Raw genomic sequence first — 16,634 nt, 5'->3', positions numbered from 1 at the left:
ATGCACAAAAAAAATCGTAATATGTAAAGTGCATGAGCTACATTGTTCACATTGTTAGATCTAAGTTCCCGCATTTCTTATACTGTATTAAAGGCTTTTCACCAGGCTGTTACCTAGCCAGTTCATGCAAACCAGAGATTTTTCTTAAGAATATCACCCAGGCAGAGATGGCATTCCTAGGACAGTTGCAGTCATCACAGTTAGAATGATGATTTTACTTAAATCAATTTATGTCAATAAAATATCACTAAAAGTAATTTAGTAATTGGCCAAAGGGAATCCATATATTTCACTTCTCCCAGGGTCCTCTGAAATTGTAGCCTGACCACCTAAATATTCTTTAAATTGCCCAAAATGACTGGGTCTAATGAGGGCTTCTTAAAGGGACAAGCTACCACTCTTTATATATTGGTGAAACCATTCCCTCCTTCAGCCCTGGTGGCGCAGTGATTAGAATGCAATATTGCAGGAAAATTCTGGCTACAGCCTGGAATTTAATCCTTACAGTGCTCAAGGTTTACTCAGCTTTCCATCCTTTCAAGATCGATTAAATGAGTACCCAGATTGTTGGGGACAGCGTGCATATAATGCTTTTATACTGTAAACCTCCCAAAGAGTAAAGTGCTATGGAGCAGTCTATAAGCCTAAATGCTATTGCTACTTAAGAATATATTTTCCACCAAAGCTGCCTTGCAAATGGGGTGTCCAGCCCCAACTTCCTCAAGATAAATAGTTGCCTGTGACCCTCGAAACAAGATCACCAGGATATTATCTGCAAATGTATTAAGGGCAGAAAAGCAATTATGCTTTGCCACCCTTACTACCATGAAGTAGGCCTTACTAGCTGCTCTAGGTTATGCTGAACTGGATTCACCTCATGTTATCCCCTAGCAGGATTCTAGGCATCTCTTCCTTCATTTAACCTCCTCTTTAAATCACCAAGAGCCCCTGGATCCACAGGAAGAGAGAAGCTGTGTAAATGCAAGCTAATCTAAAGCCCCAACTGGGCGTTCATTCCAAGAGGCAAATAAGGCTTCAGCCAGGCTGTGTGCCATACTCTCAGGAAGAACCCCAAGCTCTCCCCAGAACCCCTATCAGGTTGACTAGGCACCCACACACTGATAGAATAAGTCCATCCTCCTTGCTGAAGAGACACACATGCAAGGGCAGTTGCAAAGAATGGCAAAGGATTTAGCATTTCCCTTAAAAATGTTTGTATATGTGGATATGTATGTGTGTGTGTATGTGTACTTATATGTGTACACATAGAGACACAAAAACATATATATGTAGACACAAATGTTTTTAAGGGAGGCTGCTAAATCCTTTGCCATTCTTTGCCATTGCAAAAACGTTATTTTCGGTGCCAATGACTTTAAACCTAGTCTAAAAAAATTGAGAGAATTACTAAAAGCCTTACAAAGATTCAGTATAAACAAAAATACTAGCAAAGCTCCCCATCTACACAGGGGAGTGTCAAATGCATATTTTTATCTTCAGTCCAGCACCCCTTTTCTTCCTAGGGTCATAAAAATGGTAAAAAATTGTGCCAGCTTCCCGTTCCCCTTTCTCTTTTTTCTTTTCCCTCATCTGAAATTCCCAATGCTGGCTGTGGAATTCTGGGAGTTGAAGTCCACATGCCTTAAAATTGTCAAGTTTGGGAAACACTGCTGTAGAGGCACATGTTGGATCCTCTTTTGTTTACATTATTTTGTTTCATAGTAGTGCTTCAGAATGTGGAAACCTCTTTGGTTCCAAACTGATAGCACAGACCCAAAGACAGTTTTGAAACTGGAAGTGCAGATAGTGCACATTTCGCTTTACATCATAGAAATCATCCAGTCATACCCATACTCACTCAGCATGGGATCCATCAGTGGAATGCCGCTGATAGGCTTCTATCCATTCTCTCTTTGAAACCTCTAGCAAAGAGAATCGACTACTGCATGTGGCATCTTGTTTCAGATGTTAGGCTTATTTTAATAAGGGCTAGAAAATAATAATATTGTCAGTCTGCTTTTGAGAAATCTGTTAAGAAATCCAGAGATCCAGCAACAATGAAGAAACAAGGCAAGAGATTGCCTAGTAATACTGAAGCAGGAAGTCAAGTCTTCCTTGTGAATTTTTAAGAAGCATATTGGATTTCAGCTTCCTTAAGTATTATAGATTTACTTTAGATCTTGATCTTGTTAATTTTTCTGTTTAATATGAAAATATTATCTTATTAATTTTTTTCTTTCTCTCCAATAGGTTACAATAGTGATAAAGTATTTTTTCCAGTTTGGATTCTTTCCTTGGAATAAACACTTAGAACTAAAAAAAGATAGACCTTATTTTGCTCCTAATATTATTGGTATTGAGAAGAAAGAGGGGTATGTGCACTACGACCTTGTTCAACTACTTGCTTTGTTTTTCCATCGGTCCATTTTAAAGGTATATTTTTTGTTTTTTATTTTGTTTTGGGAAAAGAAATAGTAAAACTGTCAGCATATATACCTGAACTTCCATTCTTTTTTTTGTTGTTGAATAAAATAGTGCTCCACTAAATCAAAAATACTTACTGATTCAAAAACATTGGAAAGCAACTCTATGCAAGAGTCCTTGAATCACTCAGAAGTTTCATGCTCAATTTATCTCTCACAGTCTCAGTGCTGAGTCTATGGAAAGGATTTATATTCTCAAATTTTCATAATTAAACCCTTTGCCTTTTGCAAGTACTAAAGGAATCTCTGAAGATAAGCATTTTACCCTCTCCTAGTGTTGTAAAAAGCAGCTCTACCGGGTTGGGCAAGAGGAATGTGTCCCTCAGCTGACAAAAATATTTGTATATGTGTCTTTGTGTGCATATGATATCTATATGAATGACTATGCAAAAATGTATGAGGACAACAGATCCTTGAGGCCAGAAAAAGTCAAACTTCAGTCCCCTAGTAATTATCTAACCCTACTCTAAAGGTCATGGCACACCATTTCAACTATAATCATCCCACATACAAGGCTATGAAATCCAGGAAAACTAAACAGCATTTCTGAAAATAAAAACTGATTACAGCACAGAAGTTATTAAAATGAAATACTTTTTGTAAGAATGTTATCAGAGGTTAGATGATAACACTAAATCCAAAGCATTGTATAAAGTGAAATAATCCAAAACACTCAATGTCTAACTGTAACAATTAATATCAATAATTCTGAAGATACTTTAATGTTGTTCTTTTTAGTGTCATGGATTATGGGATGAGGAAGATGGAGGAGACAATGGGAGTAGTAAAGATGACTCAGATGACGAGTTGGCTGAATCATATAGAAGAGATTCTGCTGACTCTTTGATGTCAGTCAATTTGGCAGCATCTGTTGAATCCATACATGTCCATTTCCCAGAACAGCAAACCGCCATCCGCAGGAAAAGTTCAAGCAGTGGCTCACATTTATCACAGAGATCCAGCTTCTCCTCTCACCGTTCAAAGAGAGGTATGACTAGTGTGACATCAGGACTCTAAACTGGTCTGTTTTTTATTTGCCTAAGCTTTTCTTTCAAGAAAGAAAGTAGCAAAGAATAACCATTAAATCACAGACAACAATGACCCTTATATTAAAGAAAGCTAAGCTTAGATAGTTATTATAATATGTTAACCTATTATTTTCTTTGAAGAACTATTTTCTCCCTATCCTATTAATGCCACAAACTTAAATTATTTTAGGCAAATAATAAAAACATTGCAATGTCAGAAGGCAAAAATGATATTTCTTGTTAAGTATATATTTTAATAGCTTTAACTTATGATGTAGCATTTTTATTTTTTTAAGGTATTTGTTGTGTTTTAAAATTCATAAGATGCCTGAGTTATATCTTAAAAGATAATCTAGGAGTTTTAACAATCACATTAATGCAGAACTCCCTAACTTAAAATAAGTTTTATTTCCCTAACAGTATTTTTAAAATATATTATGTTATAAAATTATGTATGTAAATTTACAGTTTATGATTTATATATTTATATAAATGTATAGAAGAGAGCCAATTTGGTATACTGGTTAAATCACCACACTAGAATCCAGATAACTGAATTCTAGTCCCCTTTTAGGCGTGAAAAACCTGTGGGTGACTTTGGGCAACCTAACCCATCTCACAGAGTTGTTGTTGGGATGTAATAGGAGGAGGAAGGAACATTAGGTAAATTTTCCGCGTTGTGTTATCTGAAAAAAGTCAGTTTGAAATAATATGAAATCACTTTAGAATTAAAATATGAAGCTCTGGTGCTCTCTGAGCTTGGTTGTTATTTGCCAATATTTCATTATCCAATCAAGTCATATCTAATAGCAGTAACAATAGCACTTAGACTTATATACTGCTCCACAGTGTTTTGCAGCATTCTCTGGGCAGTTTACAATATCATCATCTTGCCCCCAACAATCTGGCTCCTCATTTTATTGACCTCGGAAGAATGGAAGCCTGAGTCAACTTTGAGCCCCGTCCAGATCAAACTCCAGACTACAGGCAGAGTTAGCCTGCAACACTGCATTCTAACCACTGCACTACCAAGGTCATTTTAGAATTAAAAGTTTTCATTCCCTAGTTGCTGAATAATGTGAGTGAAAGGTGGATTTCCAAGAGAGAAGAATGCATCAGCAAGTTTTTGCCATTTTGGTCTTCACTACAAGTTAGAATGATCCCAAGCACAGAAGTAATAACCTGAGAGAGATTTTCTGTTTTGTTTGTTAAAAAAGAATTAATCTTTTATTTCACATTTTGATTCTTGCTTTTTGTTATTAACTGTAATTTAAAGGAATCTATTTTTCCAAGTGTGGAAAAAGAAAAAGGATATGTAGATCCAGGGTTTTTTTTCCTTTTCTTTTGAGCTTTCGCTTAAAAGTGCAATAATTCTTTCTCCACTTGTATTTTCAGGAAGTACCAGCACACGCAACAGTAGTCAAAAAGGAAGCAGTGTATCAAGCATAAAAAGGAAGTCAAGAAAAGAACTTCTAATGGAAAAACTGAGAGAACAATTTATCATTGCAAAGGCATTTACAATTAAAAAGTGAGTAATTACACATATCAAATTTATTGAAATAAATGCTGAATCCAGAATGTATTCAAAATGTTCTAGGATTGAAGAAGGGGCCAGAAGGAAATCTGTATCCATTTTATGTCACTAATGAACTCCAGTCCATCACTGATTGCTAAGGCAGACCTATATACTTGATTGCCAAGGTAGCAAGAAAAGATTTCAGGAAAATGGGAAACAGATTTTTCCATTCAGTGTAGTAGGGACACATTCCAATACTAAATCACTAAGACCACAATTACTCTGTTTCCTTCCTTCCTTCCAGCAGTAAATACAAACAGTCCCCCACCAAATTATTATTTTAAGGTTATTCTAAAATATTAATAAATCATTTTCTGCATATGTGAAGAACCTATGAGGCATCCATAGGGGTGTCAAGTTTCTAACATCCCTCTTCCAAATCAAGCCTTGCAGTTCTTTGCTTGCTTTAAATTATATGTGCTAGAAGAAATTAAATATCCTAAAACAAAGGAAGCTAGTCTGTTAGTTGACAATTTAGATATCTGGAGATAGAACTCTCACGGCAATTTTGGCCGGAAACATTTTGAAAGGAGTTCTACTCTTTCCTTGGAGGAATCAGTTACAGGCAATTGTCATTTAGTGACTACAGTTAAGATCGGCCTTCCATTACTAAGTGAAGCAATCACTTAGTGGGAAATCATGCTACTACAAATGTGCATTCTGGCTTGAAACTAATCAATTTCATACTCTTGGCTTTTGTTTGCTTCCTATCACTCTGCTATCCTTTGGCATGGCCTCTCCTGCATGGGAATAGTTAACAAAAAGGGAAATAATGTTTGTATTTACATTAATTAGAAAAGAAGAGATTACAAGAAAGTAAGCAGGAACAAAGTGGGGAATGTGCATTGAAAGAATGTGCTGATTCCAGCAGCCACTGGAAATTCCCCATTATTTGTGATTCCTTCCTCTCCAATCTCTTTGCTTTGCAAGGGGAAAAAAACACAGGTCAGGGCCAAGACAACACTTACTGACTGTAATGGGAATCACATGACTCCGAAGATTGTAAATGATTGTAAACTTTGAAAGGTTGCTGAATGAATGGTTGGTAAGTGAGGATTATCTGTACATTGATTAGGATCAGATCAAGAGAAAAACATTTAAGCCCACATTTGCATGTTTTTTACTGAAATGAATTCTATTATGAACTGTAGCTATGTCTATTATTGGAGTCAGGAATAGATCAAGGGTGAAGACAATGGAGGCCTCCATACTGGGCTTCATATAGTATCTGTGAGGCAACAAACGAAATTCTAAGCATGTGCATTTTTCCACAAAATTACTTTGTAATAATGACAGTGACTTTTGTATTACTTCAGGGCACTTCAAATATATCTGCCCATCAGACAGTTTTTCTACAATCTTATCCATCCGGAATACAGTGCTGTGACAGATGTTTATGTCCTGATGTTCCTAGCTGATACTGTGGACTTCATTATAATTGTCTTTGGATTCTGGGCTTTTGGGGTATGTTAATAAGAATTGGTGTGCTTGAGTAAGTAGTTATTTTTATAACTATTATAACTATTATAAGAAATAACTTTACTTTGTTTTCTTTCTCTTTTTTCCCCAGAAACATTCTGCAGCAGCAGATATTACATCTTCATTATCAGAAGACCAAGTCCCAGAGGCCTTCTTAGTGATGGTACTAATTCAGTTTGGAACCATGGTAGTAGATCGGGCACTGTACCTGAGAAAGACAGTCATGGGAAAAGTCATCTTTCAGGTTATCCTTGTTTTCGGCATACACTTTTGGATGTTCTTTATCTTGCCCATAGTTACAGACAGGTAAGTGCATTGTTTTTAAATGATTTTATTTGTTACTTTTTCATTTATTACTTTTTAAAAGTGACCTGTTCATCTACATAATGATAAAATTCATCTCTTATGAATGATTGTATTGAATAAATAAAAAGATAATGATATTGTGAAAAGAAATGGGTAGTTTTTACCACATTTAAATAATACAGAAAGTATTCATTTTATGAAAGGTATGTAAAAATGCATTTGTTTTCTTGATGTGTTTTGTGTTATAGGAAATTTAGTCAAAACATAGTTGCCCAGCTTTGGTATTTTGTGAAATGTGTTTACTTTGGATTATCGGCATACCAGATACGTTGTGGCTATCCAACCCGCGTACTTGGCAATTTCCTTACAAAAAGTTATAATTACGTAAATCTCTTTTTATTCCAAGGGTAAGTCTTTGAGTCTGGTATAATATGTCTTTTTTCTTTTTATTTATTCCTGCTTAATATTTATAGATTGCACTCCACCAAGACTTACTCATAACAAAGTCAAATGATCATGTCACTTTAATGTTTTCTTTAATTTGGAAATGCTATGGTAATATGAGTTAGATGGACACCATTAAATTTACACTTGATCATGAAAACAAATTTAATTCATAAATGGACCAATTATAACCCTTGACTATACACTTCTACTCAGAAGTGAAAAGGAAACATTTTTGGGACAAAATCTTCTAATTTCTTATAGGAGAGAAGGGAAATTTGGGGCATCATGCTCCTCTTGTACAAAAGGTTTTAGAAAATTATAGGCAAATGGAACATTTTAGCTAGTCTTCATCCTGGTACATGAATGGTGTTAGAATTAAATTCTAGGTCATCCTATATCTACATAAAACAGTTCTAAATGTTTAAATTAATATATCTCCTTTTTTCTCGAGGATTATGTTTTTATTGCAATAAATTAGGGAAATAGTGCTTCCAAAAGTGGTAGTGGTGATCGGGGGGGGGGGGGTTCTCTGGAAGCCACAAAATGGAGGGCATGGACTGCATTTGGCTCATAGCAATGAAAATCTCTTATCTCACTGTGCCACAGAATATCCCAGGCTAAAACTGATTCTTTTTCTTTGGCAGGTTCCGCCTAGTCCCTTTCTTGACTGAATTGAGGGCAGTTATGGACTGGGTTTGGACAGATACCACATTAAGTCTTTCCAGTTGGATCTGTGTTGAAGATATTTATGCTCATATATTCATTTTAAAGTGCTGGCGAGAGTCAGAAAAAGTAAGAAATTAAGTGTTTATTTTTTCTTTGCAACCTTATAATCAGGAAAAGGTTTACCTTGTACAGTGTCAAAGAGAAATGTGATCATATTTCTCATTTATCCATATTAGATTAATGGTATTTCAAGCTTCCTAGAGTTGATGGGATTGCAACATTAATCTCAATGTTTTACTTCCATTCAAAGGCACTTGTTTCTGTGTATTTTTATATCTGTGTATTTCTGTGTATTTCTATATACCTGTATGCAGATTCAAGGGCATAGGAAAAATTATACTTTTAAAAAAGCAGAACTGATAGAATACGTAAATATTTATTATATGTAATCAATATATAATAAATATGTAATTGTCCAAAGAAAACTCAAGCTTTTTCCATGGAAAAAAGAATTATAACTGAAAGTGAGCCTGTTCAACATAACTTCATACCTTTCTCAGAAATAATTTCTGGATGCACCACTGTGGTATCCAATTTAGAGTATATTAGAACTCTTTTCAGTGAGACATTCCCTTGGAAGACCCAAGATAATGATCAGAGCTAAAATTATTAGGGCTTTGTATGCAGCAGTTAGATTCTGTTAGGTTTTCTAATTAACAATTTTAATTTTTTTCCATTAGGAAAGCAGTATATAGTGCAGAAGTGTGGGTTAGGATGACAGCCAGGCTGCTAAACTATGTACCACAAAATAGATACATTAAAAGTACATCTATTAGTGCTACAACCTGTAGCATTAATCTAAGCAGAAGTTTATTTTCCCTCAGTAAGTATCCATTAGTACAATTATAATCAGTTATTTGAAAACAGAAGGGAAAATAAGAATTAGACATTTCAGCTCCTGCAATTTTCTTTCATTTCTATGGATCTGAAATTTGTAGCCACTATGAAATAATGCTTTTCATTGGAATGTTCTTTAGACAAGCTATTCATTCTAAATTCACGTTTTTCTAAGAAGTTTCAAACAAGCCTTTTCATCTACTTCCGAACAATGATGATAGACAGCATATACAATCAAATTCTAGAGGTTACATATATGTTGAGTCCCTGAATTACAAGACCTTTATAAGAATTCTGATATAAGATTCCTTTGGCACTTTCTGCAAAACAGCATTTTGCAATATAAGCTTTATGGGTCAGAGTTCTCTGTGTTAGCTGACCCCAAATACTAAGAGCTGCTTGAATTGCAGTGTTGCTGTTATGGCAGATCTTGCATGATGAATTAAGAAATATACTTTACTACTTCTAGCTTATGAAAACAGTTACAGCCTATCTGGGCATGTGGATTTCATTGTCAATGTCTGCTTGCTATTCTAAAATTTTATTGAAAACAAAAGCTTAGACCCTGTGGTTTTAGACAATGATCTTTACTATTGAATTCTCTATTCCTGCACAAGATGCTGGATTGCCTCAGTTATAGTCATTTGGATAATATTAATTATTTAGAACATGTGTGATCTGACAAGAAACTGTGAATCTCAATATAATAAGGACCCTACATGTGAACACAGATTAAGGTTCAAATACATGAAAGACGTAATTTAAAAAATTAATAGGTTTTAACTCTTTTCGGAGGAAAGAAAAACACAGGCATTTATTTATTTGCTTTTTTTCTCTTTTTGCAGCGATATCCCCAACCAAGGGGCCAGAAGAAAAAGAAAGTTGTGAAGTATGGAATGGGTGGCATGATTATTGTCTTGCTGATATGCATAGTGTGGTTCCCGCTGCTCTTCATGTCTCTAATTAAATCTGTTGCAGGTGTCACAAATAAACCTCTTGATGTATCCATCACAATAACTTTAGGAGGTTATCAGGTACAACCTGTTAAAATGTCATATGTTATTTTCTTTCATACGCTAACATTTGTTATAGACTTAAATTTCAGCAAAAGAAATCATTGATGTATATTTACTGAAAGGTATCCAGCAACTTTTATGTTATTTTCCAGCCTATTTTTACAATGAGTGCCCAGCAAAGTCAACTAAAAAATATGACAAATAGACAATTTAAAGACCTCCACAGAACATTTAAGAAGGATACTGTAAGTATTTCTTTAATAGTACTATAAAAATAATATTACTAATGGCAAGCAATTGTGGAAGCATTCAATATTCTTCAAATTACCATTCTGACTATGTTATTTATTTAATATTCCATATGCACTGTCATTCAGAACATATTCATGCATTAATCTGTAAATCCAGTTAATCTCAGTGCTTAATAACATGTAAAGAAGGAAGCACTAAATTTATATTAATGTGTATTTGGATGTATGCTATACCCCAGCATCTGCACCTTTCTGTGTACAACGAGAGACCAACAAGCACACCAAGGAGAAGCACTAGCACAAATATGTGAACACACATGCTTCACATATTACATACAAAGGCATATCTGCAATGGCCATTTTAAATCAATCATTTAGTAATGCTTGTCTGTTGAAGTAGCTGCCCTGTTATAAAATAGGAATGCTGAACTTTTCATAAACTGAAAAATGTTTCACTCATTTTCTGCAAACTAGTTAATCAGTTACATTTATGATGTTCTCATGCTTTTGAGAGAAAAGGAGAAAGTATAATAATGTTTCTCATCTTGGTCCTTTCTGCCATTATGTGTGCTGTTTCTGCCTGTTCACTCATCCACTAGTCACGGCTATACATCTTCCACAGCTTGTCTCTCCCTCCTTCTTTGAATAATGAAACCTTTGATGAACAGTTCTACAGACAGTAAATAGAGATAATTTTTTCTTTTATTTTTTTAAAGGGTGCTTTACAATTTCTAGAAAACTATGCTATAGAAGATATAACAGTGGCTCAGCTAGAAGGCAGCTCAAATTCTTTATGGACCATCAGCCCTCCTAGCAGAAAAAATATGATAAAGGAGCTCAAGGCAGATAATCCTGATTTTTCTTTGGTTATTTCATGGAACATTCAAAGGTATATCATTGATAGTATATAGGCTTATCACTTTTTTTGTCTGAGTGTGAAAGTGGTTACAAGTAAAATATGGTAAAAATATACTTTAAGCATTTTACAGAATACCATAATTTGATTTAAGTGTACCCAGAAACTTAGCCTACTCTAAAACAAAGGATTGTCCTTGGGATACATCTTATAGCAGTAAAGAACACTCAAAAGAATTTGATTTGAATAATTTCTTTTATATAAAGAATAGCAATAATCATAGGCCTGAATGAACCTCATGTAGCAGACGTGGTAGAATTCAGCATTAAAATGATTAGCACTGAGAAAATGTGGAACCCATCAGCTGTCTGAGATAAAATGATGATGATGCATTTTGAGCATCTATGATAACTGCGTACTCCACAATCCTGAGATATGAAAAATTATTCCTAAATATTTATAATATTGTATTCATTCTATTGTCTATCTATCAATTTGCCATCTTGTTTAACCACCAATTTAACCTTAGTTTTACTGCTAGTGAATACTGTTGTAAGATTTCTACACTCTTATGGATATCATAATTGTTTATGGAACAATTAGTGTAAAGGTTATTTGAACTAGGAGCCCAGTTTAAATATTTTACATTCCCAGTAAAAGTATGCTACTATGCATCTCTGTTATCTGAGTGTGTAAAAGACATGAAATGGCAGCCTTAACACAGAATCTTAATTCCTGGAAAATTATTAGCATCAATTTTCTAACAGTATTGTGGCAGCAGGGAACAAATCTGAAGTTTTGTTTTATCTGTGAGAATACAAGCCACAGCCTAGAATAGCCTCATAATGAGATAGGCTTCAAATAATAATAATTATTATTATTGCAAACATTCATAGTATAGTCAGTCAAATTAGTATTTCAAAATTTCCTATCTAGTGATTATGTAGAATATAACAATTAGAGAAATACAGTAGTTTGTAATATATGGTATTGTATGATTAAATAATACATTTTTATAAAATATTTATTGTAAAGAAATGCCTCACTTGGAGCAAAAGCAGAAACAGTAACAGATAAAATATCTCACAATCTACCAGCTGATACAAGAAAAAAAATTGCAGCAATGATGGAAAATCCAAATCTACATGTAAACCACTTTGTGTAAGTACTTTTGGATATATTCTAAAATACAAGAGATTTTATTTCTTATATAGAAAAGTAGAAAAAGATCATGATTGTATTACATTTGTAAATATTTTACACTATACAGGTGCCATACTTTTCCTTCCTTCCTTCCTTCCTTCCTTCCTTCCTTCCTTCCTTCCTTCCTTCCTTCCTTCCTCAGTAGAAAGAATGTATTATTCCACCTTCATGTTGGCATTAATTCCTTATATCCTTCCTTCCTTCCTTCCTTCCTTCCTTCCTTCCTTCCTTCCTTCCTTCCTTCCTTCCTTCCTTCCTCAGTAGAAAGAATGTATTATTCCACCATGTTGGCATTAATTTCTTATATATTGGTCCCTAAATTGAACTAATTACAGAATTATAATCTTCTGGGTAGGATTCTTCATTTATGTAAATGCACATCAATTATCTGCAAGGGCTTTTAAGATGAACGAATACCTAATTTCAAACACATCTGGAACTACATATAAAGAATGGGAAAAAGATTGTGGCTATTGTCTTTACACCCTTGTAGTCATTCATGTTTTTGAACTGATAATATGTGCTACATGTATTCAACAATAACATGCACTCGCATGTAGATTTGGTTGTTTTTTATTGTATAATACTATCAAGAAAGCAGAAACATGTACAGGTAGTCCTCAACTTACAACAATTTATTTAGGGCTGACAGTTATGACAGTTGCAGTGTCATGTGATCATGTGATTACCTTTTGCAAACTTTGACAAGGAAAGTTAATGGGGAAGGCAGATTTACTTAACAACCATGTTACTAATTTAATAACTGCAGCAATTCACTTAACAATTGTGGCAAAAAAGGTCGTAAAATGGGGCAAAACTCATTTAACAACTGTCTTGCTTATCAACAGAAATTCTAGACTCTATTGTGGTTCTAAGTTGAGGATTATCTGTATATATATGAAAATCTCTTTCTGCATAGTTTTTACTGTACTTGGATCATAGAAAATCATTTAACAATTAGATGAATAGTTAACTGTTCTAGAGTTTGTTTTAATAGAAAAATGTTGTCCTTCTGATAGCAAAATTGAGAATATTTTGATGATGGGCTAGCTGCCCTCAAAATTTCAATATATTGAAGAGTGATAAATTTAAAAAGAAAATGAATGTGGAATTTGCAACCTGGGGATGACACAAAAAATATTTGTAATTATAATAGTGATCCAATGTAGTAGATCAAATAGAGTTTTGGTCTGAAACCAGGGAGACATGTTAAAATCATAAGTCACTTATGGTGCTGGAGTGACTTTAGCCAGTCACTGTATGAGATAAGAAAGATCAACTATGACCACAAAACATTGTAAATAAATTTCCATTAAATATCCTTCAATCATGCTATTCCTTACCTAGGACACTTGCTGGAGTATATCCACATTATGTCAAAGCACCTAGCGATAATGCTGCAAAACCTATAAAACAACTTTTGGAAGGTATGAATTTTTAGCATTCTTTCAGGTGATAAAATATTGTTTTGTAATTTATGAGTCTCCCATGTTGCAGACTAAGGGGTGGGGATGAATCATATTTAGAAACAAAAAAAATCAAATGAAATGTTTCATTTTGTGGTGCCTCGAAGAATAACAGAAAGTGCTGCTGCTATGTGTATTTTCTTGCGTTTTACAGTCTTTTAATGATTTATTTCCTGTGGCCTTGATTAAAGGATAATAAGAGGGTTTTCATGACTTTGAGATAACATTAAATGCATCCTTCATGGAACCAGGTTTTCCTTATATTTAAGGGGGAAAGTATCTTCTTCTCTTTTGATTTTATCACAACTTGCATTATAGGTACTCCTCACTTAATGACCCTACTTGGGACCAGAATTTGCATCACTAAGCAAAATTGTCATAAAGTGAATTACCAGATGACTGCATCTTTTAGTGACAGCACCTCTGGTTCCCAGTTATAGTCATTAAGCCAGAACCTCACACTTTTCTTGCCATGTCATGCTAGACTCTGCTTCAATTCCCCCACCTGGCTGTCTCCCCCATCTCTTCCCTTTTGGCTGCCCTGCACTTCATCACCACTACCTACCCCTGCCTCCCCCCCCCCCGTCAGCCCTACCTGACTTCCCTTATCTTCCTCCCCTGCTGATACGTGTGCCTAACTGAGGCAGCTCCTGGCTCTTTGTAAGGCCTTCATGTGGCCTTGTAAAGCAATGGGGAGACCTTGTGAGGTCACGTGAATGTCTTGTGCAGCATTCCAAATGTGTCAGCAGCTGCTTTGGCTGGACACATCTCAGCAGCAGTAGGAAGAAGATGGCAAAAGTCAGTGGAGGGCAGAAGGGTAGACAGTGGCAGCAGAGTGAAAGGTAGCCAAAAGGACAGGCAGGGGGAAGGGAGATAGGCAGATAGGGAAAGTTGAAGTACATGCTGGCAGTCATAAATGCAGGCAGCTTTCCAAGCACCAAATTTTTATCACATGACCACAGGGGTGCTGCAATGGCTGTAATTTGGAGGACTGGCCGACAGTACATCATCATAACTTTGAATGGTCGCTAAACAAATGGTCATTAAGCAAAGACTGCCTACCAATTATAAGGCCTTGTAGACTGAAACAGTTTTACTTATGCAGTATTGCTTACAATCAAGGAAGTGATCTTGTTCAGCTACAGCACTCCTGTTACTGCAGTGGAAGGTAGCATGTTAGGATAAGGCAGAAGGATTTCATTTGCTTCCTTTTATTTTCAGACATACTGATACAGGCCTTGATCAGACAATCTGAAGGCTTAAAAGAAGGATGACTAGTTCTAAGTTTTCGGAAGGTATTCTCTTTTCTAGACACTAATCCACAGAGATATACAGAAGTGTATTTTGACATTAAGTTAATTCTTCTATGAGAATAGATGCAATGATAAACTTATCTCTAACATAAATTATTTTACAATTATAAAACATTTGTATGGTGTGAGGTCATTGATTCCATATTATTTTTGGTGGGAAATTGAAAAAGTATTTTCTTGCTTCTCTAAATAGCTCATAGGTGTCCGATCTTTTGGCTTGCCTGGGCCGCATCAAGTGAAGAAGAATTATCTTGGGCCACATATAAAATATATAATATAATCGATGTATATAAACACAATGTATATAAATGTAATGTTTAAGTTTATGATCATTTGGGGCCACATTACTAGCTGTCCAGGGCTGCATGTGGCCCATAGGCCGCAGGCTGGACACCTCTGGAATAGCTAATAAGGAGGGTGTTCCTTCTCTTCTTTTTTATAGGTGGGAAGTTTAAAGATATCACTGTTTCACTATCCAATAATAATGTGTCTGGTGAACTTCATGAATGGTGGGTTTTAAATCAGAAGAACAAATTTTTGGAGTCAAATAAAACTAGATTGGAACTAATTGTGTTCAGTGACAAAGTCAGTCCTCCCAGTCTTGGATTTTTGGCAGGTTATGGGTAAGCAAATATTTCATGTTAACATTGTTTATGTTTTTGGAGCATTACTGTTTATATTTACATTGTATTAAAGCAAACTTTCCTCACATGTGTTTATCTGAAGGAAACTAGTTTCATTGTCATTATCTCCAAAGACCAGGTCCAAATTATCAAGATATTATGAATGGCTGAAAAGATCAATTTTTAATGGCTATAAGATAATTGAAAACTCTAGATGATAAAATATATCCAAAAGAGTCTGTCATAACTATTTCCTGCAACTGTCATACATAAAATATGGACACCTATTCAGATGAATGGAATGGAATGGAATGTAAACAAAGATCTGTCATAATATTTGATGTTCAAATGATGTCAGGGAAGAAACACAAAAGGAAATATAATTCTCAACTATGTAATCCAAGCCTTGACTCTTTTTAAAATGAAATATGTATAAAAAAGTGGAGTAGAGCTTTGATCATACAAATGAATAGAATAGAATAGAATAATAACTTTATTGTCATTTTGTACACTAATCGGCATACATTAAAATGAAATTTCGTTGCATATAGCTCTCAAGGGTCACCACCTCCGATATATACTTCATAAATATGACATAAATACATACATACATACATACATACATACATATATACATACATACAGAATTATGCATATACCTACATATATTATATGACACAGAGACAACAGTCTAGTTCAGTCTATGTATACATGTGCATGGCGAGAAAAACAAATCTTGCGAGTTTACCAGATGGATGGCATAGAGAACAAAGCTATTACAGAATCAGGTAGTCCTGCTAGAAATACTTCAAAACCTCCTCCCAGAGGGGGGCAACAGAAACAGACCGTAAAGTGGGTGTGTAGGGTCTCTAACCATGCTTTGAGCTCTAAGCACATAGTGCTTACAAAGCAGCATCCTGAATACCAGGGAGTGAGCTGTCCTTACCAATCTCTGTATGGACTTTCTGAGGCACTGCTGCCACCAAACCAGACAGTGATGCAGTTTGTTAAAATGCTCTCAATC

The 16,634-nt window shown here is 35.0% G+C and overlaps 1 protein-coding gene across 2 annotated transcripts in view; it reads left to right on the top strand.

Annotated features, from left to right (window-relative positions):
• Positions 1–16,634, top strand: part of PIEZO2 (piezo type mechanosensitive ion channel component 2) — a 202,460-nt gene that overhangs the window by 182,995 nt on the left and 2,831 nt on the right. For both annotated transcript variants that reach the window (XM_039339226.1, XM_039339225.1), the window contains 13 exons: positions 2,251–2,433; positions 3,222–3,471; positions 4,907–5,039; positions 6,404–6,551; positions 6,658–6,872; positions 7,121–7,279; positions 7,964–8,111; positions 9,728–9,916; positions 10,051–10,143; positions 10,866–11,038; positions 12,041–12,166; positions 13,556–13,635; positions 15,430–15,610. In XM_039339226.1, coding sequence (XP_039195160.1) covers positions 2,251–2,433; positions 3,222–3,471; positions 4,907–5,039; positions 6,404–6,551; positions 6,658–6,872; positions 7,121–7,279; positions 7,964–8,111; positions 9,728–9,916; positions 10,051–10,143; positions 10,866–11,038; positions 12,041–12,166; positions 13,556–13,635; positions 15,430–15,610 — 2,078 coding nt within the window. The remainder of the gene's footprint in view (positions 1–2,250; positions 2,434–3,221; positions 3,472–4,906; positions 5,040–6,403; positions 6,552–6,657; positions 6,873–7,120; positions 7,280–7,963; positions 8,112–9,727; positions 9,917–10,050; positions 10,144–10,865; positions 11,039–12,040; positions 12,167–13,555; positions 13,636–15,429; positions 15,611–16,634) is intronic.

The sequence above is a fragment of the Crotalus tigris genome, unplaced genomic scaffold (genome assembly GCF_016545835.1).
Source record: "Crotalus tigris isolate CLP2741 ecotype Arizona unplaced genomic scaffold, ASM1654583v1 scf7180000017731.4096049, whole genome shotgun sequence".
Taxonomy (NCBI): Eukaryota; Metazoa; Chordata; class Lepidosauria; order Squamata; family Viperidae; genus Crotalus; species Crotalus tigris.
This window is presented reverse-complemented; position numbering and strand designations above follow the sequence as displayed.